Source organism: Protopterus annectens, chromosome 6.part0 (assembly GCF_019279795.1).
Source record: "Protopterus annectens isolate FY-2018-M chromosome 6.part0, PAN1.0, whole genome shotgun sequence".
In the NCBI taxonomy this organism is placed as follows: Eukaryota; Metazoa; Chordata; order Ceratodontiformes; family Protopteridae; genus Protopterus; species Protopterus annectens.
The window spans coordinates 625,119,355-625,146,055 of NC_056737.1; the positions used below are offsets into that span (position 1 = coordinate 625,119,355).

A 26,701-nucleotide genomic window follows, 5' to 3' on the forward strand; every position below is an offset into this window, starting at 1 on the left:
CTTTCCATGCTTGTCTGTGATAAGTCCTTGTGCAGAATCTTTTTAGTTGATAATTTTGAGGAGAGGCAAATAGATCTATGTTTGGGCTCCCCCATTTATCTGTTATCATGCTGAAGACTTGTGGATTTAGTCTCCACTCGTGAAGATCCATAAGGTTTCTGCTTAAATCGTCTGCCAGAGTGTTTTGTTTTCCTGGCAAGAATTGAGCTTGAAGATGTATTTGGTAGGTCAAAGCTGTGTCCCACAGTGCCATGGCTAATCTGCAAAGGTGGTGTGAGTGTGTACCCCCTTGCTTGTTTATATACCGCATGACTGTGGTGTTGTCTGTCTTTATCAGTAGTTGTCCTGGATGAAGTAAGTCCTTGAAGGCTGTTAGGGCATTTTGAACAGCTAGCATCTCGTTCTGGTTGATATGTAGATGCATTTGATTTGGCGCTCATATGCCCTGAATGCATCTTCCTGCCATGTGGGCCCCCCAGGCATAATCTGATGCATCTGTTGTTAAGGTTTGGCTGGCAGGGGGTAGAGTGAAGGGCCGTCCCATGTTTTGGTGACAGGCCTTTGCTCACCATAGAAACTCTGTTGCAGGCAGGGAATGAGAGGAATCATTGTTTCCAGACTGTGTGAATGTTGACTCCATAAACTTTTTAGGTAACATTAAAGTTTCCTCATATCCAGTCTTGCACATGGAATTAGTAGGATGCTGGATGCCATGAAGTCCAGAGCCTGCAGAATTTGTCTTGCAGAATACTGGGTTTTTGTTGCCATCAGTTTGACGTAAGTAGTCAGTTGCCTTTGTTTGTCTGGCGTGAGGTAAGCCATCTGGGCAGTTGTACTTAGGCTTGCACCCAGGAATGTTATCTTTTGAGAGGGTACCAGTTGTGATTTCTTTTTGTTTATTGTGTACCCTAGGCATGTTAGAAGCCTTTTCACAAACACCAGGTGTCGTAGAAGAGTGTCCTTGTTCTCTGCTTAAATGAGACAGTCGTCCAAAGAAGGATATATTTGAATACTTCTTTGTCTGCAAAATGCAATTACTGGTGCCAGGCTCGTTGTAAAGACCCTGGACGCAGTAAATAAGCCAAAGGGCAGTGCAGGGAATTGGTAATGCATTAAGCCAGCCTTGAATCTGAGGTACCTTCTGCACGACTGTCTTATTGGGACATGCAGGTATGCCTCTTTTAGGTCTAAAGTCACCAGCCAAGCATTCTTGCCCAGCATGGGCAGAAGCTGTTGCAAAGTGAGCATTTTGAATTTTGGAATGTCCAGGTATGTGTACAAAATAGATAAATCCAGTATTGGCCGCCTGGCCTTGTCCTTTCTGGGTACCAAGAACAGTCTTGAGTAAAAATCTTGTCCTTTTTCCTGTTCTGGTACTGTCTGAATGGCCCCCATATCCATGGGGGACGTAACCTGTTTCTGTGCCTCTGCCCACTGTTTTTTTGGCAGATCTGGCCAACCATTTGTCACTGGCAGAGTGTGAAAATGGAATCTGTATCCTTGTGATACGATGTTTAGTACCCACTTGTCCTGGGTTATTAACTGCCAATTTTGAGCAAAAAGTGCTAATTTTCCCCCTATGGGTGCTGCCAATAGATAAGTGCATGGTGTAAGCAGAGGGAAGTCATTGAGATTGCTTTCTGTAGGTTTGCGCTTTATCTCCTCCTGATTTGGAGGTGGATGTGCCCCATTGCTTTGACCTGTATGAGTCTTGAGCCTGGTACCTGGAACCCTTTGGGCGTCTGGATTTGCCCCTTTGAGCTCTGTCTGACACAGGAAAGGACCAATTTTTTGTAGGCCAGTGTCTACTGAATCTAGGTGGCTGCACTTGTAAGAAATCTTTAACAGTTTGCAAGGACTTAGCTTTGTCTTCCATTTTCTTTAAAACCTCTTCTGCCTTAATACCAAACCGAGAATCATGCTGTGAAGGTGCATCTAGCAATTTAGCTTTAACATGATCAGGCAAATTTTGTTCCTTTAACCAGGCATGCCTGCTAATCACAGATCCAGTAACTGCGGCCCTGCAGGAGGCCTCTAAAGAATTAAAACCACATTGCAAAGTATGCTTTCCAACTTGTTCAGCTGCATGCAGTAATTCCTGCAATTCCTTATTTTCTGCACATTCTGAAATCAACATCATTTTCTGTTTCAGCAATCCCATAATATGTTGTTGGTTTAAGCATATGAAATTACAGTTTAAGCCCTGATTGCCAAGGTTGCAGATGTATAAACCTTTTTACCCCCATCTGTCCAGTGCCAGTGAATCTCTGTCTGAGGGGGTAGGGTTCTTTGCTGTTGAGGCTTTAACTCCCTTTGGACCCTGTGAAATAGTTTCAGGATCAGCAGCAGGGTTTCTAAATAAAAATTTATGAGAGTCAGGGTCCTTGTAATATCTGTCAGGCTTACTGGGAGCCGGAGGTAAGGAGTCAAGGGTCAGGCTTGACTTCGAAAACACATCATCCACAATATCTAAAACAGGGGGAATGGCTAAAGGCTTGTGCTGAGGGAGAAGAAGGAAATCCCTAAGCCTCTTTTTTGATTTTGAGAAGTCTTGATTCTCCCAGTGAAAATGCTACCTCCAAGTATGCAAGGTTTCTCCAAATGAATAATCCTCAGGAGGAGATGCAGACTCCTCAGCATCAGAATTCTCATAAGGAGGTAAAGATAATTCCTGATCAGAAGAGGAATCAGAAGAAATAGAAACCTGATCTGAAGATTCATAGTCAGTGTCTTGCCTAGGCCTCTTATCTGGAAGAGGATGGGTACCCCTGATCAAGGTAATACGGTCTTCAGCCATTTTGATCATCTGTTTTTTAGGCATAGAGGCCTGTGCACGTGGCTCAGGCATTGTTTTTTTTTAGTCTTAGAAGATGTCTTTGCCTTTGGTTTTGCAGTTTTCGTTGGTTTGATATATAAATGTTGAGGTCTGAATACACCCTCAGAAGCTGGTGCCTGCTCAGCGGCTCCAGACCCATCTGAGGGAGATACATCCGTCGATCCAATACCTTGAGTATCTTGCAGCATACCGGACTCCACATGGGTGTCATTAGAGGCCTGCGACTCGAAGGTATCAGGGGCTGCAAAAGCGCCTCACTGAGTACCGGCGAACTGGCGATGGCTTAGGAGAAGTTTCGTCATCAGTTTTGGATCTCGACTGCCTTTCTCTGTCCTTTTCTTTGCATTTTTTATGTACGCCGGTAGTCGGATTGCTATCCGATGACATTTCTGGGTAGTTAAATCTGTTTCCAAAATACTTACATGTAAAAATATACCGACGCTTAATAGTGTGTTGGTTAAATCTAGCACAAAACTGACAGCCGGGAACGTTGTGATCAGGGCCTAGGCAAGGAATACAGTATAAATGGAAATCCTTATGAGGTATTTGCTTCCCATAAGTAATACATTTATTAACTTTTTCTGACATCGGTAAAAAGCAAGAAAAAAGTTTCCCCAACGGGGTACTTAGCTTTAGTGAAGACTTCGGTTCTGAAACTCAAACTCGAATATTTCAGTAGTCGGCCGACCGGCACTTGCAAAATGCTTCTGCTTCGGGCACCGCGCGGCAAGAAAGACTAAAGAAAATGGCGTCGGCTGCATGTTTTATACCCCTGACGACCTGACGTCATGGAAGAGAAGACAGCAAACAACGCAGGACCCAAGACTTTGGAATTCAGGCCGAATGAGTGCAACCTGCCAGCAGATTACCCAAATGTAATGACTGCAACAGTGAAACACGAAGAACATATATATATATATATATATATGTGTGTGTGTGTGTGTGTGTGTGTGTGTGTGTGTGTGTGTGTGTGTGTGTGGAAAAGAAGCCTGAGCACCTGACAGTGTACTCTCCCAATCAGTTATTTTACAGTGTGGATATATGGGTGTCATTTGGCAGAGAGGGTAAGCCTTAACTACCTAAGAAACTGTTAAACTACTATAAGCTACTAGTTTTTTTTGTCAGTCTGTTAACTAAATTAACAGCTTGGCAGAAAACTAATTCCTTTACAGTTGTTTAGCAAACTGCAGTACTCTGCCCTTGACACTTTTTTGAAAACAAACAAAAAAGGCCCACACCCAAATTGGAGTTTCAACCAGTCACAGAAAGAACTGCCTTTTTCCATGCAGCCCCACAAAGACATCACTGAACTGTTCCAAACATCCCATCGACAAAGTGCAATGTCAGACATTCAGGCATCATCTCTACAAATGTGGGAGCATGTGAATGTAGCATATCTAAGCCTGCATTCTACTCTGACCTCTAGGCCTGAATTAAAACACCCTATATATCTATGAACCTATAGCATTTACTCAATTTTAAAATAATTGCAAATACAACAGTTACCTAGAAGTCAACTAAATATTTGTCACTGACAAATGATCGTTTTCCCCATGGCACTCAAGAATCTGAACACTTTGAACCTTCAGTAGTAGAGGACAGTAAACTACAAAAAATATAACAAAATGATAACATAACTGTAATTCAAAAATTACCTAATCTACAATTAAATACATCTCACAGACAAATATTTATGTTTGCATGGCACTCATCTTAAAAATTACAACAGTTTAGCAACTTCAGTAGAGGATAATATACATTTGAAGAAATGATGCAACATTCATTTAGTTACCTTAATATCTCTGTGCATTCTACCTTTCAGGTGCAGGTATTCAAGACCCTAAAACAAAAAGAGGAAGTATACATTTACAATGTTACAGTTCGTCTTTAACACAGGTACATTACTAATGAAATATTTCATGAACAAAAACAATAACTTAATATTTAGAGGGTATAGTCAATCTAAGTAGCAATTTGCCAGATAACGTGAAATCATTTTAAACCATCCACTAAAATGAGAATATAGTGGCAAGGCTGTAAGATCGTAATGCTGTTCCATTTAATAGTTTTCTAAGTAACCTTAGGAACATTTAGAACTATCAACATGCCATACAATTACATCATACATACAGTATTGCTTATATTAAGAAGCATGTGATAGACCTTGAGTTATGAAATGCAATTTAAGACAAATTCATCTCATAATGTTGCAGGGGGATCTATCTTGCTGACATTAAGTTATCTTTTCATCATAATGTCTCTGCTGTAGTTCAGTAAGCCTTCTACCAGTCTCTTCCAATTTCCAAACTTATCTCCTCTAGAGCCAAAGTAGTAAGAATGCCACTTTTTCATAATCTCATCAGACTCATTAAATGAATATAATGCCTTTTTGGTATGTATTTGCCTAAACATATTAATATACATATCTCAACTTGAGAGATCACAGAGATTACTTGCTAAAAAGATTGGTGAGCTCAAACGTTCAAGCTATCAGACCAGACTGACACAGCCCTCTCTCTGTAGTCTGTTTATTTGTGTCTAGCCTTTTTTGAGGCATGAAAGACTGATCCTCTTTAACTTTATGTTTTTTCCCCCCCGAACAAACAAATCCTGAAACACCCTTCATCAAACAAATAAGGCACACTGGTATGACAAAATTTCTATCCCAATATATCACCCATCTCTGGAACTAACCTGTACTACATGTCAATCTGAGTAACAACCTTGTCACCTTCAAAGTAAACCTACCTAAGTGCATGGGAAGCCTCAAATTCTCTCCCCGGTCTTCATTGTTTTGCCCTTCCTATAAACAGAAGGAACTTTTGAAAATGGGTTATTGACTAGGCTTGTAATAGCCTGCTGACTGTCTAGTATTTACCTATGAACACTGTTCATACACAGAATTTGGTTTATTAATACAGGACAGCCATAAAGTACAGTTGTCTACACTTACCATAAATGTAGATGTTTAAGTGTATTCACTGTTGCAATCCTGACTTATAGGATTGCCTGCTTTGGAAGCCCTTGGAAGGCCTGACTACCAGAGGTAAAAAAAAAAAACCTCCCTCCTCCTTGAGCTGGCGGATGCCCTACTCTGACATTAGGATGGCTGCGTATAAAGGGAGCCAGCCAATGCCATGACATCAGTCTTTTTCTTGCACCTAGAAGTTAGGAGTCCCACAGATGAACCTTAAGCAAGGGACCAGGTTAGAGGAAAGGGGGCTTTGTAAGGCATCCCTGCCGAGGGTCCTCTGGAAGAGGAGGACAAAGAAAAAAGCTGTTACTGTAAGGAGAAAGGGGGATGGAGGGAGGGAAAGAAGACTGCAACACTTGAACATCTACATTTATGACATGTGTACACAACTGCACTATGTTCTTCACGCTTCACTGATGCACTCCTGACTTATGGGATGTCTCCCAAAGTTAAGATGAGGGTGATAGGTGGCTTAATGAGAAGAGAGGATGCCCTGCAAGATGCTAGCGGCAAATCCTGCTCTGGACTTGGAGAAAGCTGACAGGTGGTAGTGCTTGGTAAAGGTATGCACCAATGACCAGGTAGCTGTTTCCAATATGTCTTTGGTAGCTACTCCCCTCAGGAATGCAGTGGAGGTTGAAATGACCCTAGCTGAGTGGGTCCTAATAGATTCGGGGGGGGGGGGTGTAACAAAAGGAAATACATTGGGAGATCGACTTGAAGATAGTTTGTTTGGAGACTGATTTTCCTTCAGAACGCAAGGCAAAGGAAACAGTTGTTCTGATTTTCTGAAAGTTTTAGCCCTGTCAAGGTAGTAGCGAAGTTGCCTGTGAACATCCAAGGAATGGAGGACTCTTTTCCATTGGTTCTGTAGTTTAGGGAAGAAGGTAGGAAAGTGTTTGGCTAGGTTCAGGGAAGTGTCCGTGCTCACCACGGGCATAAAGGAAGGCTAAGTTCTGAGTGAAACTCTGTCTGGATGGAAGATAAAAAAAGGGTTCCACTGCAATGAGGGCTTGCAACTCAGAGACCCTCCTAGCTGAGGTGATAGCCAATAGAAGGGCAGCCTTCCAAGTCAAGAATTTTAAATCAGCTGAAGCAGCTGGTTCAAAGTGGGGGGTAAGGTCAATTTTTCTACGACAAAGTTGAGGTCCCAAGGATGGGTTGGCTGCCTCCTGGGAGATCTGACATGTGACACTCCCCCCTAAGGAGCTATTTCATTATGGGGTAGGAAAAGATAAGATGAAGAGTATGGACGTGGGCTGAAATAGCAGAAGCGTGTACATTAAAGGATGAGGAGGACAGGCCTTTGTCCACCAAGATAACCAGGTACTCCAAAATGGCTGAAATGTTGCTAGAGACAGGGTTGAGGCCTTGTTGTTGACACCAAATAGAGAATCTTTTCTACTTGGCAGAGCATGTTTTCCTAGTACCGGGTCTTCTAGACTCTTTGAGGATATTAAGCACCTGACTACTCAGGGATTTCTCAGGTTAGAATTTTGATGAATTATACAGGCAAAGAGTTTGGGGGTCTGCAGGTTGGGGTGCACAAACTTTTCCTTTGCCTGTGTCAGCAGATCTACTCTCTGGGGTAACTGCCAAGGTTTTCATTGGTTAAACTCAATAGCAGGAGGTACCAGAGGTGCCTGGGCCAGTCTGAAGCTATCAGGATGACCCTAGATCCTTCTTCCTTGATTTTTAGGAGGACCCTTGGAAGGAGAGGCAGAGGAGGAAATGCATAAAGAAACAGGGACAGGGTCGCCAGAGGTAGGAGAAGACATTTATTTTAAAGGCTGTGTAAAGTTTGCTCCTGGAACAGAATCTCAAACTGAGAGTTTTTTTTCCTGTGGCAAAGAGGTCTATTTGCTGGGATACTAATTTCTGGGCTATGCTGAGAATTTTTTCCTGATGCAACTGCAACTCGTGGGGATCCATTAAGTGTCTGCTGAGGCGGTCTGCTACAGTCTTCTGAGCCCCAGGAAGGTACTCAGCAATAAAGTGCAGCACCATAGCATTGGCTGTCTCCGAGATCTGCACTGCCAGGCAGCAAAAAGGGTAGGAGTGGGTGCCCCCTTGTTTGTTTATGTACCACATGACTGTTCTGCTGTCTCTTTTAATAAGCAGAACCCCTGGTTTCCAGTGATACTTGAAGGCCACCATGCCCTTCTGTACTGCCATCATTTCCTTCCAGTTTATGTGCTTCTGTCTGAACTGCTCTTCCAATTTGGGATAGGAAGTCACAGAAGTGGGCTCCCCAGGCTGTGTCTGATGCATCTGTAGTTAATGTTTGGCTCTGAGGGATGAACCTGAAGAGAAGATCCTGGTTCTATGTGCATACTTGTGCCCACCATGCCAATTCCTCCCTGAGGTAGTGAATTAGGTGGATTTCTGTCTCTAGGGACTGTGAGTGCTGGCACCACAGATTCTTGAGGTACCACTGAAGCTTCCTCATGTGTAGACTGGTCAGAGGGATCATTAGTATACATAATGCCATGTAGCATAGTGCTCTGAGGAATTCCCGGGCTGACAGGCATTCCCTTTGCATAATGTCCAGGAAGCATTAGGTTAAGAAGGAAGCCTCATCTGGGGAAGGAAGGCCTTCTGGAGGGAGGGATCCAGTAGAGCCTCCAGGAAATTTATCCTGGTGGAAGGGTTTGTGTTGGATTTGCTGAGGTTTACAATGAAGCCTAGGGAAGAGAGTAGGTTCTGGGTGAACGCCAGATTCTTGAAGAGTCTGGAATGAATTGTGGCCTGAATGAGGCAGTCATCCAGATAAGGGTAGATTTGGATGTCTCTTGTTCTGCAAAAGGCAATCACGGAGGCCAAACATGTTGTGAAGGCCCTGGGGGCAGTAGAGAAGCCAAAGGGAAGTGCAGAGACTGAAAATGACTGGTACCTGCTCTGAAGCTAGGAAAACTTCTGCAGGATTCTTCTATAGGGATGTGTAAGTGGGCATCTTTCAGGTCTACGGTTATCAGTGCAGCCTGATATGTGATCATGGGAAGCTTTTGAAAAGTAAGCATTTTGAATTTTGCAGCTAGGAGGGACTGATTGAGGATGGACAGATCCAGGAAAGGGAGCCAAAAGCCTTCTTTCCTGGGTACCAGGAATACTCCAGACTAAAACCGTTTTCCTATCTGGTGGTTTGCTACTAGTTCCACAGAGCCATGAGAGCACAGGTTATGAATTTGAGAAATGCCTTCTGCCCATTGGTTTTGTGGCACATCGGGGTAGCCTGAGAAACTTAATGGCTCTTTGAAAGTGAGCTTGTAGCCATCTGAGATTACTTTGAGAACCCACTTGTCGGAGGTGATGAGGGCCAGTTTTCCATGAACAATGGAAGTCTTCCAACTATCTTGTCTGAGGTTGGGGTTGGGGTGGGGGGGGGATGAGTCATTGGTGATCTCTGCTACAGCCCTGTGGCCTAGAACCCCCCTGGCCTGAGTGGTCCTGAGAATCACTGCCTTGCCCTCTGCGATTGCTGTTGCTGCCTATGAGGCCTTTTTTCTTCGGGTTTTCCTCTGATTGGGCTTTGATTGGGAGGGAAAGGACCAATGCTTAGTGGGAAAATTCCTACTGAACCTAGGTGGTTGGAAGTGTTTGACCATTTGCATGGATTTTGCTTTATCCTCTATCTTTTTTAACAAAACCTCAGCCTTTGATCCAAAAAGGGAGTACTTATCTGGGGGTGCATCCAGCAGTTTATATTTTATATGTTCTGGTAATGTCTGTTCCCTGAGCCAAGAATGTGTTTTGACCGAGCCAGAGACAGCAGCTCAGGAAGATGTCTCTAGGGCATCATATCTGCAGTGCAAGGAGTGCTTAGTTACCTGGGAACTGGAATGGCAGAGATCCAGCAATTCCTTGGAGATGTTCTTTTTTTCCAGGGAGGAAATCTTTTGCTTCATTTTTTCCAAAATATTCTGCTGGTATTTTATCATACAGAATTGGCAACTGAGGGCCCTCATAGCCAGGGTAGATGAAGTGTAAACCTTCTTCTCAAATCTGTCAAAGCCCCTGCTTTCTTTGTCCATAGGTAATGGATTTTTAGAAGTATTAGCCCTAACTCTTTTGGGGCCTGGGTGACAATCTCTGGGTCAGCAGAGAGGTCTTAATAAGGAATGTATGTGAGTCCAGTACCCTACGAGGGGCTGGAAGAAGAGGGTCTAGATTGAGAGATGATTCCATGAAGACATCTTCTACTACTTCCAAGATTTGTGGTCAGGGAGATCAAGGAACTCCTTGACTCTCTTTTTTGCTTGGGGGTATTCCTGTGCCTGCCACTGGACAAACTCTTTCATGCCATGCAGTGTCTCCCCAAAGGTCATGTCCTTAGGGGGTGAAGCAAAAGGTAACACCTCTTCTAAATCAGAATCCTCAAAGGAGGTAAGAAAGGGTTCATCTTCAAGAACAGAGTCCTTCTGATCAGAGTCCTCATCTGAATAAGGGGTTACTGAAAAAGTCTCAGCTGTAGGGTCTCTCTTCCTTTTCCCTGGTGAGGATTTGGTGGGGGGTGCATGCCTCTGACCAAAGAAATAAGGTCCTCGGCCAACCTGCCCAAATCCTGCTGATAACCTGTGGGGAAGGAGCCAGTAGACCTGGGCACAGTACCCGAGATCAAGCTCTTTTTAAAGTGTAGCTTTTGCCTTGGGCCTGTGCACGTCTGCTACTCTGATGCCAGTCTCCTTGAAAGAAATACCCAATGTTGGCAGACACTCCAAAGGGATGTCATCAGTTGAGGATGGTTCACCTGAAGCAGATGTCTGCTTAGCGACTCCAGACCTGACCGACGAACTGAGAGCCAAGGCCTGAGGTGAAGGTGAGGGAACCCGACAGCATGTCAGTTTCCAAAAGGGTCTCGACAGAGGCCTGTGCTAACACCTTGCTCACAGAAGGGGACTGCAAAGGTGCCTCTCCTTCCTCTGCGATAATCAGCCATGGGATATTGGCAGATAAAGACAGGTTGTCATCCAAGGCCCTAGGTTTGGGTCTTTTTTCCTTTTCTCGCTTAGGGAGCTCAACCTCAGGATGACCGATGGACATCATCACGCAATAGGAAGCGGACTGCTGACTAAGGTGCTTAGACAAGATTTCGGCCCTATGCCTTATAGTCCTAGTATTGAAAAGGGCGCACAAACGGCAATTTGGGACGTCATGGTTTGGGCCTAAACAAGCAACATGCAAGGTATCAAAGTCTCTGCGAGGGATATGGTTACTACAATGGATACAGTTATTAACTTTAACTGACATGAGTCACAAAGAAAGAAAAAGAGTTCGCCAGTTGGGTATTTAGCTTTAGAAGAATTTCTAGGTCCGGTGAGGACCGACCGGCACACTTACAACTGCTTCAGGCTCCAAAGGCAAGAAAGACTGATGTCATGGCGTTGGCTGGCTCCCTTTATACACAGCCATCCTGATGTCAGGTAGGGCATCCACCACCCTCAGGGAGGAGGGAGACCTTTTACTCTGGTGGTCAGGCAGACCAAGGGCTTCCATAGCAGGAAATCCCATAAGTCAGGACTGCAGCATGAACAACATCACCAAGGTTCCGTATTGCAGCACCTTCTAGCTGCTTTTACCAAGTGCCACCTTCAATGATAGCCTTGTACAAAGGCTACAGCAGTCAATCAACTATTTTAAGTGTTTTCTTTTTCTCTTTTTAGTTGTATTTGGCTGTCTATGCTCACAACTATTTTGAGAGAAGTTAAGAATTAATTACGTCCACCAACTAAAGTAGCTCTTATGAAGCAGCTACACTCTTAAGTACTTTTTTGTTCTCATTCCCACTGTAGCTGCCATCAACCAAGTCACCCAGCCCCCCCACCCCCTTCAATCATGTACTCCATCATCCCCAAAACCTGTACACATGGTCTCTTTACACTGAGGCCCAGTGACTGGGGAAATCCTTAGTTTAAACAGTAGAGAGAGTACCATTTTAGCCTATACTCCCAGGCAACTGCAGTGTTTGCAGTCTGGATTCCATTACCCTATGTGCAAAGCCAGCTTACATTCGAATGGCTTTCCATAAGCTTTTATCAGAATTAACATACGACATACAGCCTACACATTGGCGCTACTCAATAAAAGAAACATACTCCACCCTCCCAATATTTGGGAAGAAAGGCAAAACTTTCCATTTCCTAAGGGTGATGAGAACTCCAAACCAAATTATCAATGATTTAGCATTCTCAAACCACCATCAAAAATACTTATAAAATAGTCCAGCAACAGCAAACTCAGTACCTAGAAAAATGTAACACACCTGCTGAATCTTAATGTGGCTTCTGAAAAGGACACTAGTGAAACTACTACTGCAAAATTAACTGAAATCTTCTCCAATCTTAACCAACTTAATTCCAATGCAGACCTATTCGTTGATCTTTCTAGAGCCTTTGATCTAGTAATACTGACTGTACATGGATGGTTTTGAAGCTACGTGATGCACACGTATGTCATGGAAACGTAGCAGAAGAGTTAAAACCTTTCACTGACAAAAGAGAGAAGGTGTAGCAAGGCTCCGTTCTTAGACCTCAGCTGTTTCTGTACCTAGCTACAGCATGGGAAGCAGCATCTTTATAACCAACTTAAAACAATATACCGATTACTCAGCCCCAATATGCAGCTCAGCCAATAATCACAAGTACAGCAGTTACCCCCAAACAAGCTTCCAACCACTTTGCATATACTTAACAGGATAGTACACTCCTTGTAAATTAAAGAAAAAAATCAGGTTATGATGTTTGCAAAATATTTTAATTCAAAGATATCAACCTCTATTCAGTTTCAAGTTGATGAAATACTACCTACTCTGGAACACAGGAATGAAGCCACGCTGATGAGTTCAGTTCTGTTAGAGGCTCAGGTGCTGAGGAGGCTTGGTGTAAAGAGAAAGGAACTGTCAGCTGAGGCTACTCAACTTTATCAGGATGAAGAGTTAGGGGGATAACCTGGCTCACGAGCTCCAGTTGTAAATCTCTGGCTGAGACTGGAAATAAGATGGAAGCATCTGCCTACAAGAGCCACTGAGCTACTGCAATACAGACACTCACGAAATTAGGTGAAAGAACCTTCAAGGCCCACCGCTTAGGCTGTTTCAAGCACTTGCAGGAGAAAAGCAGGGCTTAAAGAGAAATCTCTTCTGATGGCTTGTTGGAAAGTGAAGCAAAGGAGGAAAAAATTACACACATGAAAATTTTTGTATAAGGAAGATTACAGGCACCTCTTGGTTGCCACCAGGTGGCATTACAAAAACACACTGGAGGGTCAAAAAACTGGTTCAGCCTAAAGCTTAGAATGCTGCAATGAAACAAAACATCAGTCCCTGAAACTAAAAATCAAGATTGTTCACACCATGTTTCCATCAAATTTATTATATGATTACCTAATTGTAACAGATGCATCTAATAAAGCTCTTTACAAACTAATCAAGATTTCCTGACTATACTGGAAACATGACGACTGATTGAGAGAGAATGGTCCACATAAGTACCCATGCCTCTCATGACCAAGTCTGTCTGAATAGAAGCACCATTTACAACGTATGAGGTTGAAGCTTTTTTACTCACTGCTAATATGCTGCACTTTTTTCTGTTTAGCTTGAGATTCTTTTCAGTTCAGCAGGTATGTGCATATTTCAGTCTCTGCTGGAGCTGTTTAGTGGATAACAATGCCCAGAGTGTAGTCACTAACAAACCTGGTCAGCTACACCTCTGGGATATTTGTCTTGGATGTTTGCAAAATAAATGCTAAACTGGATATGACCCAGCTAAATTTAATGTGGACCCCACTAGTTGCAATGTTATGTTCCAAGAGGGTAGCAGCAACTGTCACAACTTGGACTCTGTTGTACAGTCAGTTTATAATTCAGTGGATAATACAGGAGTTTTTATCACATTTCTCTCATCTTTTCAAAAATTCCAGCAAGGGAGGTGGGGGGTGGGCTTAGTATCAAAAACTTCAGCCAGGTTGAGCTAAGTAGTGAGCATGGAGTGACCACTGCACACACCATCTGTACCTTTTTCAAAAAGCACTAGATTCTGGAGACAAGACCAGTCTTTCACAAAACCAGTTAGGTTACCTTTGTTTGCATAAACGAGTTCACTTTCTGCATACATGGCTGGTGCGACTGGTGAACCTATAATCATCAGGGTCCACAGAGGGGCTACCCTTATTTAAGGGAATAACAGTACCTATTCTCCAGGTATTAGGCACAATCCCTGTAGCTAGCGGTTTCCTAGCCAAAAGGAAAAAACTCTTAAGGAAAATTTCAACACCTATCTATTCAGAGGCTCTTGTTGGTTCAGTGGCAATGTCACCAGCATGGATCACTGAAGTATTGGGTTCAAATCTAAAATGAGAGCTAATATTTTCCTTTCACTTTTACAATTCAAACACCACCTAAGCAAAAGACTTACTCTGTATTTATGACTGTGTTTCCAATCTGAACTTATTCCAAGAAGAGTTCAAGGGGAAAAAAATCAAGTATAATTGGGGCGACAATGTGAGTAGGTGGGTAAAATTCCTACTGAATTTGTTTGCTTACATACTGGATACATTCTTGGGCTAGGAATGCGTGATATTACTATGAATAACCTCAGTGTACTGCTGGACATTAGTCATCAATTTCCTAAATGAAAAAACAGTTTTCTTAACTTCTTTTGTCATCAGCAGCAACCTTAAACTTGCACTCTGGACATTTTTAACAGTGCTCTTAAATTATTTGCTGACATGTTTCAAAAGAGACACAGATTTCTTGCAACCTTTCATTAATGTCCTCCTTTTGATACCAAGTTTATAAATACAGAGTTCCTTCAGAGAGGTTTACTTCAAAATTTACCATTACATTTAGAACAGATGGATAATGATTTTTCTATACAGCTGTTTAGGCACTGGTCAGATGTGAATGCTGCAGCTGTCACAGATGGGTCTACTGGGGCGGGGGTGGGGGGAACACTGCATAGTTCTTCTACAAACTGAAGCGGGTTTTCCCTGTGGTAGTCCCTAACGGTGATCTCATTTGGTAGTGGAATGGCACTGATCAGTGGTCAGATTTAACCAGGGAGGAGAAGATGTGGGGTGGGGTACGGGCAGAGACTACGTTAGTAAAGAAAGGTTCAAGGATATTAGACTGGGTATCTTTATAATTTGCATCTGCACAATAGTATTACAGTGCGTTTTACAAGGGTTTGAACATTTTTCTTTACAGTCACAGCATACGTTGTAGGCCTAGTGGTGTGTTCTGACTGAAGTAGTGTTGTGGAGGTGTAATGCTTATTGACAAGTGGGCTGATGCAAGACGTGTGTCTCCATGTGCCTTAAATATTTACCTCTTTTGCAGGTTGCACTATCAATTGGGAAAAGCAGTGAACAATCAACTATACACTCCCATGCATCCTAAAGTGATCGGAATGGCTAAAGATGGATTAGGGGCAGAAAGGTGAGCCATGCTGCCAGAGGGTGCAGCACTAGGACTGGTTGTAGTAATCAAGAATTAGAGGAAGACAATTACAGATAGAGAACATTTATGGATGAACCATTCAGGCTACAACTCCGAGGTTAGGTTAAATGGTAGACAGTCTAGCATTACTTACTGAAAGGACAGAATTAAGCTGTGTTCTACAAAGTAATTATACTTTCTCACAATTACATTGCAGAGCTGGAACTCCTCCTACTACACAGGTTCATCTGCACACACTGCAGAGCAGATGCCAGGTACTGAACAATGTAACATTAGTTTATAGATGAAAATGAACACTAAAGGACTGCTAATACCCTAGAGCTAAATTCAAGAGCCAGAGATGTTGGGTGAAGAACACAACATACCACAAAAACACTATCCATCCCTAGGGTAGAACTGTTAACTTTATACAGCTAACTTCTAGAGACACAGGTGTGTACACAAATCAGAATACTGTACTTGCATACTCCACAAAGCAGTCATTGGGCTCTGTCTACAACAGCCATAATATGTAAAAAGTGTGCCAGGCCAGTACAATCACCGGGATGGTCAATCAAGACTATGAGAACAGACCTTGTCAAGAATGTATGAAGCAGCACATACATGCATGACATGGAGCATATATTACCACCAAGGTGAAACTTTAGGGTAATTACACTGCTCTTGTGTTAGGATGCAGAAGTGAGCACAAACAAGCAGATGGCTACTTGGATGACAGCTCTCCCATAAAGAATTTGCTGAAGTCCAGCTGAATCTGTATATGCATGGGTGTGTGTGTGTGTGTGTGTGTGTGTGTGTGTGTGTGTATATATATAGATATATATATATATATATATATATATATACATATATATACATATATACATATACATATACATATAATATTAATATATATATATATATATATATATATATATTAATATATATATGGTTTACTATTGAAATGTCGAACGGCACTACATCGACTGTACAATAGTCGAACACGGAAGTTCGAAAATAGTAATGTCAACGTCAAAAAAACAATCTAGGAATGGTTTTAACATGGGTCGAGGTAGGTGTTAAGTATTATTCAGAACTACAAACATCTCCCCTACCTCGACCCATGTTAAAACACAGTCCTAGATTGTTTTTTTGTCGTCGACATTACTATTTTCGAACTTCTGTGTTCGACTATAGTACAGTCGATGTAGTGCCGTTCGACATTTCAATAGTAAACCTATATATATATATATATATATATATATATATATATGTATGTATATATGTGTGTATGTAGATATATATATATATATATATATATATATATATACATACATACATACATACACACACATACACAGGAGAAATGTTGTCTGTCAAATGTTTTTATCACTGATTGTGTGGATTGCCAAATTCAGTAATGTCAATGAATATGTTTATATAGGATGTGCTTTGGGTTAAGTTAAGTGTGTGAAGGGTGTTAATGCTGAAACATATGGGTATACTAAAAGTTTCAGGATTAGAGGAAGGAGTGTCTATGTGCAAGTGTTTGTGGGTAAAGGTCAGAGTAAAGGCTAGCTAAGAGGATAGTCTTTGTGTTGCACGTGTGCTCTTCCATGAGTTTTGTGTACTAGTACTGTTAGGACAAGTATTTTTTTTTTGGATGTTAATGTGTAGGACTGGGATTAATGACAGGGATAGAGTTCGCATAGAGTAAAGTGGTGTATGTGGACAAAGCTCTATCCCCCCATCCATTCTTACTCATGTGTGCCAACCCTAGCCCTAACCCTGCCCCTTTTTACAACTCTACAGATCACCTTCTGAAAAAAACTTTCCCCTAAAAGTACTACTATTCAAAGTGTGTCTGAAAGCAGAGTAACGTTTTCTTGTGTGTGTGTGTGTGTGTGTGTGTGTGTGTGGGAGGGGGGGTGCCTCTGGATGACTGAGCACAAATGGAAACAGTTTATTTTCATTTTGTGACCAATTCAGTGTGGAGTATGGATGGTTATTTGCAGGTTTCAGCTTAGTAAGGCTTGGGGGCTTTGATGGGTAAAAGTAGGTTTCTGCGTTTTTTTCAAGGTTTTGAACTTCAGGAAGTTGTGCATTTAGTATTAGTGACTGTAATCATACATAGTTGTATACAAACATATGTTTTTCCCCACATTCTGACTGGTTGGTTTTAATTTAAGCATAGTTTTTCTTAACTGTCTTATGTTATTTGCTGACAGATGTGTCTTGAGTTTGATTTTAGGTACAGGATGATATACTGGTTGGCAGCATGCATTGTTCTTGCAATTTTGGTGAATTTACTGTTTTTCCACCTAAAAGGAGAGATCACCTAGTTTTTTTATATTTTTTTAATTATTTAGCATTACACATTTCTTTTCTCTCTTGGCCCCACTGTCTGAAGATCATCAGACCCCACCCAGTCAACTGGCTCATTCTTTCACTGTCACCACCACACGGGGTTGAATGTGAAGGGCCATCAATGAGGTAGAACTCTGGGGTGTATAGACGTTTTTACTTACTGTCCTAACCCCCTAGATAAAGTACAGTTTTGTACCTACCATAAATGTAGATGTTCGAAGATCCACATTGCTGCAGTCCTTACATATGGGTAAGTCCGCTGCCCTCGGTCGGCCCGAATACCAAAGTATTAGGCTGACGTCGGTCATGGGCGCTCAGAACTGACATCAGAGCGTCAGGGTATAAGAGCGCATGACCGACGTCATATCCTCAGTCTTTTCTTGCCCCAGATGTCAGAAGGCCCTAAAAAGAAAGCCCACAGCCAAAAACAGAATACTTCCCAAAAACAAAATATGTACAAATCACAGCTACCACCCAAACCATACAACCATTCCAAACTATAGAGGGGAAGGAGGGAGGGTTAATTGGACTGCAGCAATGTGGATCTTTGAACATCTACATTTATGGTAGGTACAAAACTGTACTATGTTCTTCATCTCACATTGCTGCAGTCCTTACATATGGGTAGAATCCCAAAGCAGAGGTAAAGGGAGGTTGGCAAAATCATAAAGCATTAGGAGCCGCCAAAATGCCCTGTAATATTGCAGTGGCAAATCCAGCCCTAGATTTAGAATAAAGAGGAAGGTGGTAATGTTTAGAAAAAGTATGCACTGAACTCCAAGTAGCTGCTTCCAAAATATCTTTAGTAGCCACCCCCCTTAAAAAGGCTGTAGAGGTAGCAGTAGCCCTAGTGGAATGAGGCCTGATTCCAGCCGGAATCTCCTTACCATGATGGGAATAACAGAAAGCAATGCAAACACCAATCCACTTAGAAATAGTTTGTTTAGAAACAGGCTTTCCCTGAGAACCCAAGGCAAAAGAAACAAACAACTGCTGAGACTGTCTGAACCCTTTAGTTCTGCTCAAATAATAACGCAACTGCCTGTGAATATCCAAAGTGTGCAAAATCTTCTCCCCTTTATTTTGGGGATCTGCATAAAAAGTAGGCAAATGAATAGTTTGGTTCAAGGCCACACTAGAAACCACCTCAGGCATAAAAGTAGGATTAGTACGTAAAGATACCCTATCCTTATGAAAAATTAGGAAGGGTTCAACTGCCATAAGGGCCTGTAATTCAGAAACCCTTCTTGCAGATGTGATGGCCAACAAAAAAGCAGTCTTCCAGGACAAAAACTTCAATTCGGCAGTAGCTGCAGGCTCAAAAGGAGGTAAAGTAAGTTTTTCCAACACAAAATTGAGATCCCAGGCAGGAGTAGGAGCTCTACGTGGGGGTCTTATGTTCTTTGCCCCTCTAAGAAATTGCTTAAACAAAGGATGAGAGAACAAAGGAGGGTCACAGTCATAGTGAGCAGAAATGGCTGCAGCATGTACCTTTATGGAGGAGAAAGACAAACCTTTGTCTAATAAATCTGTAAGGTATTGAAAAGAAACACTTAAATCAGGCTTGGAAACATCAAAGTCCTTTGCTTTGCTCCAAACAAAAAACCTCCTCCATTTATCAGCGTAAACTTTCCTTGTACTAGGCCTTCTGGCCTCCAAAATAACATTCAAAACTTGTTGTGGAAGCTGAGACCCTCCAGGGTCTAGAACAGAATATGCCAGGCTGTTAGATGCAGGGACTGAATCCTGACATTGAGGAAATGATTGCCCTCCTGTGACAAAAGGTGCGGAATCGAAGGCAAAGGCCATGGAGGCTCCTGTACTAAACTTCTCAGCAGAGGGTACCAGTGCTGTCGAGGCCAATCTGGAGCTATCAGAATCATGGATGGCTTGTCTTGTCTGGCCTTCAAGAGTAACTTTGGGAGGAGAGGCAGAGGTGGAAAGGTATAGACGTGAAGATTGCTCCAACTGAAGGATAGAGCATCCACCTTCCAAGCTGTGGGATGAAACATTTTTGTGCAAAACTTTGGCAACTGGAAATTTAGTGGAGAAGCGAACAGATCTATGTCTGGAGTTCCCCATAACACTGTCAACCTTCGAAATACATGAGGATCCAATTTCCACTCGTGGGGATCCACTATCTGTCTGCTCAACACATCTGCTAAGGAGTTCTGTGCTCCTGGTAGAAACCTTGCCTGAAGATTGAGGTGTAAACTGAGAGCAGTCTCCCACAAAATCATCGCTTGTCTGCAAAGAGGGTACGAATGTGTTCCCCCTTGCTTGTTGATGTACCACATGACAGTTGTGTTGTCTGTTTGAATCAACACTTGCCCTGGGTGCAGTAAATCTTTGAAAGCCATCAATGCAAATTGGACTGCTAACATCTCCTTCAAGTTGATATGCAAATGTTGAAGTCTGGCAGGCCACGTGTCTTGAACCCATTTTCCATTGAGGTGTGCTCCCCAAGCCGTGTCCGAGGCATCTGTCGTTAGAATCTGACTCGCCTCTGGTCGGGTCACAGAGAGTCCCTTGTTTAGGTGACATTCCTGAGCCCACCACAAAAATTCCTTTTGAATGCAAGGTATTATTTGAATGACAGTGTCCAGATCTTGGCAGTGTTGTGTCCATACATTCTTGAGATACCATTGGAGCTTCCTCATATGCAGTTTGGCATTGGGAAGCACCAGGATACAAGATGCCATGAACCCCAAGGCTTGAAGGACTGTCCTTGCAGTCAGCCTGGACCGTTGAGACAATTGATGGAAGTAAAGAGTAAGGTTCTTTTGCTTGTCCGGGGTCAAAAAAGCCATCTGGGAAGCTGTATTCAGTCTCACACCCAGAAAGCACATTTCCTGAGAGGGTACTAGACTGGACTTTGTTTCGTTCACAGAATACCCTAGGCACCTTAACACTGCCATCACATACTGTAGATGATGAAGAAGTTCGTACTTGTCTTGAGCAAGAATCAGGCAATCGTCCAAATAAGGATAAATTTGTATTCCTCTCAACCTGAAGAAGGCTATCACTGGAGCCAGAACCTTTGTGAACACCCTGGGCGCAGTAGATAAGCCAAAGGGCAATGCAGAGAACTGATAATGTAAAGTCCTAGCCAAACGCAGGTACCTCCTGCAACTGGGCCTGATAGGAACATGAAGATAAGCCTCTTTGAGATCCAGAGTTACCATCCAGTGATCTTTGCCCAACAGAGGTAAAAGTTGTTGCAACGTCAACATTTTGAACTTTGGAATGTCCAGGAATGTGTTGAGGATAGATAAATCCAAAATCGGTCTCCACGTGTTCCCTTTCTTTGGTACTAGAAACAGGCGAGAATAAAATCCTAGGCCCACTTCTGACAGAGGGACCGGCTGTATGGCTCCCATTTGAAGAAGTAAAGAAATCTGCTTGTAAGCCTCTACCCTTTGTTGAGGAGGAACGTCTGGCATACCTTTGAAAGGAGGCAATGTATGGAAATAAAACTTGTAGCCTCGGTTTATAATGTCCAATACCCATTTGTCCTGGGTGACTAAAAGCCAGTTTTGTTTGAAGAGTGCTAACTTTCCTCCCAAAGGAGCTGCCAGGCAAGAAGAATCTGTCAGCTGAAAATGCAGGTCATTGGGCCTGTTTACGAAAGGACTGGCCCCTGCCCTCACCTGAAGATTGTGCAGGTGAACTCCATGTTCTAGGCCTGAAAGTACTCTGAGCTCTGCCCCTACCACGTCTAGATCTACCTCTAGACTGAGAATCAGAAGAAGGATACGTCCACCCCTTAGTAGGCCAATTCCTACTAAACTTTGGAGGCTGCACCTGCAAGAAGTCTTTAACAGTCTGCATAGACTTAGCCTTGTCTTCCATCTTTTTCAAGACCGACTCCACAGGGGGACCAAATAAAACTTCAGACTGTAAAGGAGCATCCAAAATTCTAATTTTAACATGCTCTGACAAATTCTGATCCTTAAGCCAGGCGTGCCTGCGAAGAACTGAACCAGTGGCAGCCACCCTGGAAGAAGCCTGTAAAGCATCAAAACCACACTGCAAAGAATGCTTACCCACCTGTTCAGAGACATGTACCAAATCCTGTAATTCCTTACACTCAATGCCCTCTGCCAAAGCATCCACTTTAGATTTTAGTTGAGTAAGGAGGAAATTCTGATACTTCAACATATGAAACTGGCAATTCAAAGCCCTCATTGCTAAAGTAGAAGAGGTATACACCTTTTTAACCCATCTATCCAAAGCTCTAGCCTCTTTATCCATAGGAACTGGATTCTTTACAACAGAAGCCCTGACACCCTTAGGTCCCTGGCTAATAGTTTCTGGGTCTGCCCTAGGACTCTTATACAGATATTTATGAGCCTCAGGTACTCTGTAATACCTGTCCGGTTTAACTGGCGCAGGAGGCAAAGAATCTGGATTAAGGGAAGCCTCAGAGAAAACATCTTGCACAACATCCAAAACAGGAGGTATAGCCAAGGGCCTATGTTGTGGTAAAAACAAGAACTCCCTAAGCCTCTTCCGTGAATCAGAGAAATCCTGACCTCCCCATTCCCTCATAGAATGAAGTGTCTCTGAGAAGGAAAAATCTTCTGGAGGAGAAGCAGAAGGAGTGGAATCCTCTGCATCAGAATCAGAATAAGTAGGAAAATCCTGAATGTCTTCATCCGAAGACTCTGAATCATCTGAGGCCTGTTCCAAACTCTCCACCTCTGGCTCCACTCTGGGCCTCTTATCAGGAGGGGGCATAGAACCTCTTATCAAAGTAATTAAATCTTCTGCCATTTTAAGCATGTGCTTTTTAGGCACAGAACCTGCAGAACTAGGACTGACACCAGGGAAAGGTAAACTAGCCCTGCCTTTGGAAGAAGCCTTAGAAACAGAAGGAGAAGGCCTAATCCCCTTAGGTAAGGAAGGGAGAACAGTAACCTGAGAGGCCCCCTCAGCCTGACCTGCCTCCTGAGAGGCCACATCTTGCAAAATCAAAGTCTCCTCCTGAGACTCAACTGAAACCTCGGCCGGATCCACAGATTCCCCCGTAGTTCCTAAAGAGCCGGCGTCCGGAACGGATGACTCATCCTGTCTGGGTTTTAAAGATTTGTCTTTGCGCTTCTTCGCGGTGGCGCCGGAGGATCCGACGGCATATTATAATTACACCGCTCAAGACAAGCCTAGCGCAATCTAACCTACGCTTGATGGTGCGCTTATTAAACTTAGCACAAGCGACACCGACTACGTCGTGCTCAGGTCCCAAACAAGGAATACAAAGAGAGTGATAATCCCTATGCGGTATCTGTTTCCCACAAGAAATACAATTATTCACTTTTTCTGACATCCGGAATTAACTGAGGCAAGAAAAAACAAAAATATTCCCCAACGGGGTACTTAGCCCAACTTGGATTCGGTCTGAAACTCAGAATACGAAAATTTCAGAACGCCGAACGGCACTTGCAACGCTGCTTCTGCATCGGACCATGCGGCAAAAAAGACTGAGGATATGACGTCGGTCATGCGCTCTTATACCCTGACGCTCTGATGTCAGTTCTGAGCGCCCATGACCGATGTCAGCCTAATACTTTGGTATTCGGGCCGACCGAGGGCAGCGGACTACCCATATGTAAGGACTGCAGCAATGTGAGATGAAGAACATCGTTGGTTTACTTCCACAAACTGCATGCTGGCAAATGAGGCACTGTAAGAGGGAAGACTGGCCTACTCCCATAGTGACACTTCACTTCTCTAGTCCCCAACCAAATTCTTCATCATCATTAACCCCCTTTCCCCCCATTTTCTACATGGGGTTGGAGTGTCATGTCAACTGTCACCATATATCTCGATTCAATGCCAGTCTCCTACCTTCTTCAAAAGTCATGCCTGGCTGTCGCAGGTCTTCTCTCACACAATCCTTCCACCTCTTTGCTGGTGGCCCTCAATTCTTTTTGCCTTCTTCCTATCTTCCTGAAATCATTATCACCAGATTGTCTTCTGCTTTTCTGCACATGTGCCTGAACCACCACAATCTGTTGTCTTTGACACTTCTCTGCAACTGGCACTACTTTGGCTTCTGCTCTGATATCTCTCTTCGTCTGTCTCACAGTGTGTAACCTACCACCTGTCTCAGGTACTTGATCTCCATTGCCTCTAGCTTCCAAAACTGCTCTGCCTTTACTGCCCAGGTTTCTATACCATACAGGACTACTGGTCACAACACTGATTTTAGACCCTATTTATCAACTTCTTTGGCATTCTTCTGTCATACAATATCCCTGACACTCTGTGCCAGTTGGCTGCAGACCCTCTGACCTCCTTATTCAGACTTCCCATCTCCTCAACCACCACTCTCAAATCCCTGAAGCTGTTAGCCTGTTCCACTATTTCTCCTCCTAAGTCAGTTCTCAGCTTCTTATTCCCCCATTTGCTGTCATTACAACTTGTACGTGAATCATTGGGCCCTTGTACACAGCGTTCTTTAATTCTGCTAATGTTTCTGGGACTTTGAATCACCACAGGACAGAACAAATCAACCTTCATGGGACCTTGTCATATGCTTTATCCAAGTCTAGGAATGCCCAGTTGGACTTTTTCCTCATTTCTAGCTCATCTTAGCTATCTGTCTCACTGCAATCACTGGGTCAGTTGTGCTGCATCCTGATCTCAATCTAAACTGCTCATTCTCCCATATTACTTTCCACTACTCTGTGTATTAATATACATCAATCAACCTTTTCAGAACTTTCATGCAGTGTGACAGGAGTTTGATATCTCTGTAGTGTCCATAGTTGTGGATGGCCCCTTTTTTCTTGTACACTGGCACTAGTATGCTTATTCTCCAGTCATCTAGGATATGTCTTTCTCTCCATACTGCTATGAGTACCGTCAGGAGCCATTTCTCCCTTATCTCACTCAACATCTTGATCAAATCTGCTGTGACCTCATCTAAGCCTGCTGCTTTCCCTGACTACTTTCTTTAGTGATGTTCTTACTTCTACTAGGGTGAGCTTCTCCTCCTCTTTCAACGTAGGCTGTGTCTGGACAGTACAGGCTCTGTGGGGTTTTCTTCATTCAGAAGCTGCTGCAAGTACTGCTTTCATCTGCATATGATGGCCAGTGGACTGGTAAGCAGGTTGTTGCTGCCATCCCATATGAAGGATGTATTTTTACACCTTTCTGTCTTTGCCTTGCAACCTGACAGTTTCTTTGCGCCATCTACAGAGTCACTTTCTAGAACCTGGTAGAGTGCCTCTTATGCCTTGTTCTTTGCTACTGCAACTTCTCTCTCTTAGCCTCTTTATTAGACAACCAGTATTGCTTCCCTGCCTGGTCCATCTTTTCTACTGCCCACTTTTTCCTGCACTCCTCCTTTCTACTGATGAGCTCCTGAACTTCTACATTCCGCTATCAGTTTTCATTATGTACCTTATTTCCTTACCAGGTACAGCTGCACATCTGTTCTGTAGTCCTTATACATGCTGTTTTGAGGCACTGCCATTCTTCTTCAGCGCCACCTATTTCATCTTCTTTCTGAGGTAGTAGAGTCATGAGTGATTCTTTGAACTCTTGTGCTTTCTTTCCAGTCCACTACCAGGTCTTCAGCCTAGTCTCTGTTTATCTTACGGCCATCTCTGACCTCTGCTTGCAGCTGACTGTAACAATCAGAGGTATAAGTTATGGGCCAAATGTTTCACTGAGGATGACTTTGCAATGGCTGATTCTACCCCATTGCCCTCCCATTGCTGGAAGGAACATGAGTTCTATTTGCAATGTAGCATTTCAGGATGATAGGGTAGTACTGTATGTAGCTGCATAGCAGACAGCCACTGAATTCACCATTTTTTTTTGGGGGGTGGGGGGGTTTGAGACACAACTAAAGCCAACAGATGCTACATGCAGTCGTGCACACATTGTAAAGCAGCCCCAGACAGTTAGTGCAAAAAAAAAATCCCTGGCTTACTAGGACAGTAAGTGAAACTGCCAGATTGGTATGCTCCATGTTTTGCCTTTCCGCTTACTAAATCACCATATGACTTTAGTAGACCTTCCTCTAGTCAGTAGTACCGGAGAATCTTACTTTAGGAGCAAGTGGAGCTGATGGTCAGATAGATACCTGAACGGCAGAGGGGGTGAGAGAAATTATCAGTTCTATGTTCAATTATCAGAGCTGAAAGGTCTCAGAGGAAGAACAGCTCTAGAGATCACATCCAGCTTACAATATCTTGCAGAAGTATTCAGAGAAGCCCATACTGCAGAAATACATCCCAATTATATGACCATGAAAAAAGCCTGAGAACTACCTATTGTTCGGGCTGAATATGTGGCAGGGCACAGTAGGCAATGATTTATAGTGTTTTATAACAAAATCAGATACAGTCCAAAAGCCACCTGGAAAAGTCTACCATGGACTGTTTAGATCCAGACTTTGAGTAAACAATTCAGAAACCTTTCTTATACATTCAGTTTTGTCCACACAAAAAAACCCCAAGATGCCATTGTATTTCCATACAACATATTAGGTATAATACACTTCTGTTGGAATAGCTGGGAAAATACAGACAAATTAATGGACTGATGTGAAAGGAGGATTTGCTTGCAATGACACTACTCCAATGGAAAAAACAAGTTACTGCCTTTCCTCACAAGGCCTGCAACTCAAAAAACTCTTCTAGTAAAACTGATGACAACTTGAGAGTGTACCTTTTATGACAAGTATTTTAAAATATACTTTAAAAACAGGTTCTAAAGGTAGTAAAGTTACCTTCTCAAGCATGTAGTATAAATCCCAAGGGGGATCTCTTTGAATAGAAATTTAATCTGAAACATACCCATAAACTATTAAAAAGGCACGAGAAGTCATTAAAACCTTGGTAAAAATTAAAAATGGTAGCAAGATGAACCTTATGGGAAGAGTAAGTTAGTCTATGTTGAAGATTTGGAAAACATAGTCCAAAATAGCACACATTGGGCCAAAAAGGGGACCTAACCTTTTGGAAGTTGACCAAATGTAAAACCAAGTCTATTTTGCTCTTTCGTCTCGCTGTAATGAAATGAGGATCTTTATGACCCTAGGAAGATGTGCAGCATCCCTGACTGTTACTGAAAGGGA

General features: G+C 42.9%; 1 protein-coding gene across 3 annotated transcripts in view; it reads right to left on the reverse strand.

Moving 5' to 3' along the window:
- MAP4K5 (mitogen-activated protein kinase kinase kinase kinase 5) overlaps nt 1-26,701 on the reverse strand; it is a 2,873,315-nt gene that overhangs the window by 1,964,300 nt on the left and 882,314 nt on the right. For all 3 annotated transcript variants that reach the window (XM_044074300.1, XM_044074299.1, XM_044074298.1), the window contains exon 6: nt 4,629-4,676. In XM_044074300.1, the coding sequence (XP_043930235.1) occupies nt 4,629-4,676 (48 nt within the window). The remainder of the gene's footprint in view (nt 1-4,628; nt 4,677-26,701) is intronic.